Below are 5298 nucleotides of genomic sequence, written 5' to 3' on the forward strand. Positions count from 1 at the left end.
TAATTGCTTCAATTAGTTGGTTAGCTCCGTCTACATCCACCTCCATACAGTGAATTAATATGTACATGAGTTTTGTTTCAACGAAGGACAAATAAAGTTTATTGTGGACATGAGTTGTTTTGGCGACATATATTCTGAAAGAAACAATAAAGTGCCTTACCAGGGTGTCAACAGAAGACACGAAGAAGAAACACCGGAAGTAAAATGAAGTCAGCAGACTCACGTGCAAAGCAGTCGTCGTCACTTGTGATATTAAAGTTAAGGTAGTGTTTTATTTATTTTTACACTTTTACAATTGTTCAAAGTGTTGAAATATATATCATTTGTCATCAGAGTAATAATTGAGAATATTACCAGCGACTACCAGTCAGGAGGTCGTCTTTAGTTAGTAAACAGCTCCACCTAAAGGCCATGTTCTATAAATGCTCTTTTGTATTTACCATTTTTCTCATTTCCTACTTAATCTGAAAAAAAGTACACCGTAAGTAACACACTTTGTATTATTGAATTTAAACACGACAAAAACTTGTATTCACACTAAAACACTGTCGGTCATTGAATCAATCAATCGTGCGTGTTAGAGCTGACTAGCAACACAACAATTCATGTTACTTGTCATCCAGCATTGGTCCAGGACAACAATTCGATTAAAGACTAGAAGAACGGTGTAGCAGTGATCACAGTCTCATTGGTGCTCCTTGAGGAATTCCTTCATGTATTTGGCCAGAGCTTCAGTGTCTTCCAGTGTTACAGCATTGTACAGAGAGGCGCGTATTCCCCCCACTGACCTGCAGGGGGAGACAAAGCGCTGTCACAACTGCCTCGGCTGGCAATCAAACTGAAAAACATATTTTATATCCATGCACACACAAACAGAGATTTAAAATGTCTGATTCTTGGTGAGGGCTAATAAGTTTTATTTTCAATCATTTTTTTCTGTAGTTAGTCCTGTTTCCGGAGTTAACAATTCTATCTGGATGTTTTGCATACAGTCATGTGATATTATTTGGTCATCCCATACGTACAGTACACATTTGTTTGTGTAAGCTAACTCTTGTACTCATCAACTGCTGCAAACAAAAGGGTGAACATTTTCCTAAAAACGCACCTTCTACTGGAGATTGGTACCGAATCCAGTACTTTTTTTGGGCCTCGATCGAATCCCGCCGGTCTTATTGGGCACAGATTCACGTCAGATCAACGATGCCATGTTATGGTACCTGGGTTGCGCGTGACGTCAGCCCTGTTGCCGACTCTTTTCACTTGGTGATCACTCCAGCAGCACTGAGAGCGGACTCAGCCAAACTACTTCTAGGTAATGTTGCAATCTTCAATGTCAACAAAGCAACGGACTCAAAAAACGCTCTAATGTAGCAAAAGTGGAAACCACGGTGACATCCCAAACTTCTAGTAGACATGCTCTTTTTTTCACTCATCTGTTTCATCATCATAAGCTCAGGAATTTGCATGCAAGTTGCGCAGTCCATTAATCCATCCATCCATCCATTTTCTACCGCATTTATTTATCCCTTTCGGGGTCGCGGGGGGTGGTGGAGCCTATCTCAGCTACAATCGGGCGGAAGGCGGGGTACACCCTGGACAAGTCGCCACCTCATCGCAGAGCCAACACAGATAGACAGACAACATTCACACACTAGGGCCAATTTAGTGTTGCCAATCAGCCTATCCCCAGGTGCATGCATTAATCGTTTTTATTTATTTATTATATTCTCATAATCATGAGAAGCCATCATCGAAATCGAAACCAAAATTCCATTAATAGTCCAGCACTCCATAAAATACTCCAACCCAAGTTAAGTGAGGCTTCACTTTTGCGCTAGCTTGATGCTAATATACTTTGGCTTTGCTATTGACATGCTACTGATTAGCGTTAGCTATTTTACATGGCAATTTCAACGCCTCCAAACTTGTTAGTGGAAACTACATCTAAGATGCTCATTACAATCAAACCACAGGTACGTAATAAGAACAATACTTACAGTATGAACACTTTTTAGGGCACAACAAAAGACTAGATTCAGCAAAGACTCAACTGACTATCCATCACACAAACTATACACAACTGCCATCAAACGTCTTGGACTTGCAACCGCAATAGCAACTTATTTTCATACTTAGAAATGTGATGATAAAACAAGATATAACAACTGGAAAGCAGTTATCATAATCTGGTCATTTTTAAACATTGCAATAAAAATGAAATTTTATTATCAAAACAATTATTATTAAGTGCTAAAATCTGTAAAAGGATGGGATATAACGCCCACGACACTCTGAAAACTTAGTACCCTCAAGGCATTCGCGTAAAGGTTGTAAAAAAATATCGCTGTACGTTTTGACAAAACCCAACCAAATGTGATACACAAGCACATGTGTATAAAACTTGAGCAAGATTAGTTAAAAAACGACTGCACATGCGGGACTTAAAATTGAGTAGATGTGTGGATGTTTCTTTTGTGTTAAAAATCTAACCTGTGTCCCTTCAGTGAGATCATTCCACGTTTGGACACCCCATTCAGAAACTCCTTTTCCAAACCCTCATCTCCCTCCTTCTTCCCAACGCGGAATGGTATATTCATGCGGCTTCGGCAGGTCTCCTCGACTGGACACCTAGCAGTAATAGACACGCAACATCATCAACTCTTTTATACATTTGGATGGTTATATTGAATGAAAGAAAAAAAAAGAAAAAAAATCCCATGTCAATTTACAGAAATACAAAGTTGTTCCGGAGTGAAGCTGTGACACATATAACCCTTAGATAACAGTACTGACAATGTTTTAAGTAGTGTTGTCCCAGTACCAAAATATTGGTACCGGTACCTAAATATATTTTGATACTTTTAATAAAGGGGACCACAAAAAATGGCAATATTTTCTTTCTTTTAACAAAACATCTTAGGGTACATTAAACATGTTTCTTATTGCAATTTTGTCCTTAAATAAAATAGTGAACATACTAGACAACTTGTCTTTTAGTAGTAAGTAAACAAACAAAGGCTCCTAATTAGTCTGCTGACGTATGCAGTAAGATATTGTGTCATTTATCACTATCCTTTTGTCAACATTATAAAGGTCAAGTTGTAAAAATGTAGTATTAATCTACTTGTTCATTTACTGTTAATATCTGCTTCTTTTCTGTTTCAACATGTTTTATCTACACTTCTGTTAAAATGTAACAATCACTTATTCTTCTGTTGTTTGATACTTTACATTAGTTTTGAAAGATACCACAAATTTGAGATAGAGGCGGTATAGTACCAAATATGATTCATTAGTATCGCGGTACTATACTTGTACCGGTATACCGTACAACCCTAGTATTAAGTAACATTTCTTTCGGTTCAGGAGCCGATATTTACCTTTTTAAACTTTACCACAGCTGTGTCCCAGTGTTTACGTGCTAAAGATTCCTTCAAAATGGATGCATGTTCAGGGCGACACAATTCCATTTTCATATTCCTTGTTACACATGTGCAGGAGTTGCATGAATTCCAGAACACCGGCTCCAATTTGAAAGCAAGCTGCAACGAGTGTGTCGTCTATCCGGAGTGCGAAGCCGCTTCTGAGATACTAATCCTCACCACTTCACCGGAAAATCGAGTAGGTTTCTTCCACGTAACATTATCACTGGAGGAGTAGAGGACATGGAATGGCTAAGCATGATACACCAGATACTGACCGGGACAAGACAGGAAGCTAACCGCTAAAGCACAAGTGTCAAACTCAAGGCCCGGGGGCCACACTTTGCCCACCACATCATTTTATGTGGCCTGCGAAAGCCCAGAAAGAATGTGTCAATTAGGGACTTTATCTTTTCTTATTTTTCTTAAATGTATTTGTTCTCTCCGTTTTGTACTGCACACAGTTGCATATCTTTTAAACCAGGGGTCCCCAAACTTGTTGACTCGGGTGCCACATTGGGTTAAAAATATTTGGCCGGGGGCCGGGCTGTGTATTCCTCACGCACTAATTGACTGAAAGAGCGCACGCTTGCCCGACACTGCGGCACAATGATGTCACGTTATCGATGGGGAAAATGCATTTTTAGACAATATGATTTGCCTGAGCAGATAGGAGACCCAAAGAGTAACAAGCGGTAGAAAATGTATTAGAAAAAATAATAAGTAAAGAAATATATATTTTTATTTTTTTTTTAACTTGGGACTTCCCGCGGGCCGTAGTTTGGGGACCCCTATTTTAAACTGTAGTGTCATTGAATAGTGCAACACAGTATATTATTATACATGCCAAACCTTTTTTTAAATAAATAAATATAAATACTTAGATATTTGCATGACTTATATTATCCATCAAATTGTACACTGCAAAGATGACAATAGGAATTTTACCGTTAAAAAAACTGCTGTACCGTTTTTCTATTTACAGTAATATCCTGTAAAAACACGACACATTTTATGATGAAATCTAGAGACTAAGCTGGCAGGTTTTTTTAACCACAAAATCTGCAGATTTTTTTTTACAGTGTGTGTACAACAAACATAATAATCAAAAGTGTATCATCTACACTTTTTTTTATTTCAATTGAATTATGATTATTGTTATTCATGATTTGATTTGCCTTCATGTAATTGTATGCATCTATAAAGCACTTTGAATTTCCTTTTGTAAAAATTGACCAAATGCATAGGCAATTGCGGAATAATATCATGAGGAGATTAATATTCCTATTAGTCACTGCTACAAGAGGGCTTCTGAGGGCAGACATAACTGGTGTGGCCCTCAAGTTTGACACCCCTGCGCTAAAGCTTCGATGTAAATAGGGGCGATCGATCCAAATGTCGATATTATCAATACCTACTATACTGATTAGATCAGACCTGGGCATTCTGCGGCCCACGGGCCGCATCCGGCCCTTTGTACGTCCCTGTCCGGCCCGCGTGAGGCCAATTATAAATTACAAAATAAATTTTAAAAAGTATCTATTTCGAGTGTGCAATACAACGGTGCTGCTTTTGTTTTGAAAAGCGTTATTTGTATTACTTCCGTGTGGACGTATGCTCGTGCGCGCAGCGGCAATCACAAATACAAAATAAATTTAAAAAAACATATTTGTCGTGCGTGCAATACAACTGTGCTGCTTTTATTTTGAAAAGTGTTATATGTGCGTATGTCCTGTGAGGGAAGGCGCACAGCGACATGCCCGGTTATCCCCGAGACGCTAAAAAGAGAAAAGTTGATGACGAATGGCGTGTTGTGGAAATACTGTCAAAGCGCTTTGAGTACCTTGAAGGTAGAAAAGCGCTATACAAGTAT

The 5298-nt window shown here is 38.6% G+C and overlaps 1 protein-coding gene across 1 annotated transcript in view; it reads right to left on the reverse strand.

Annotated features, from left to right (window-relative positions):
- Positions 1–252: 252 nt before the first annotated feature.
- The window catches only part of psat1 (phosphoserine aminotransferase 1), a 41907-nt gene continuing 36861 nt past the window's right edge, over positions 253–5298 (reverse strand). The window contains exons 8-9 of the mRNA XM_062050753.1: positions 2494–2631; positions 253–788 (exon numbers count right to left, since the gene is read on the reverse strand). Coding sequence (XP_061906737.1) covers positions 686–788; positions 2494–2631 — 241 coding nt within the window. The 3' untranslated portion in view covers positions 253–685. The remainder of the gene's footprint in view (positions 789–2493; positions 2632–5298) is intronic.

The sequence above is a fragment of the Entelurus aequoreus genome, linkage group LG06, assembly GCF_033978785.1.
Source record: "Entelurus aequoreus isolate RoL-2023_Sb linkage group LG06, RoL_Eaeq_v1.1, whole genome shotgun sequence".
NCBI lineage: Eukaryota > Metazoa > Chordata > Actinopteri > Syngnathiformes > Syngnathidae > Entelurus > Entelurus aequoreus.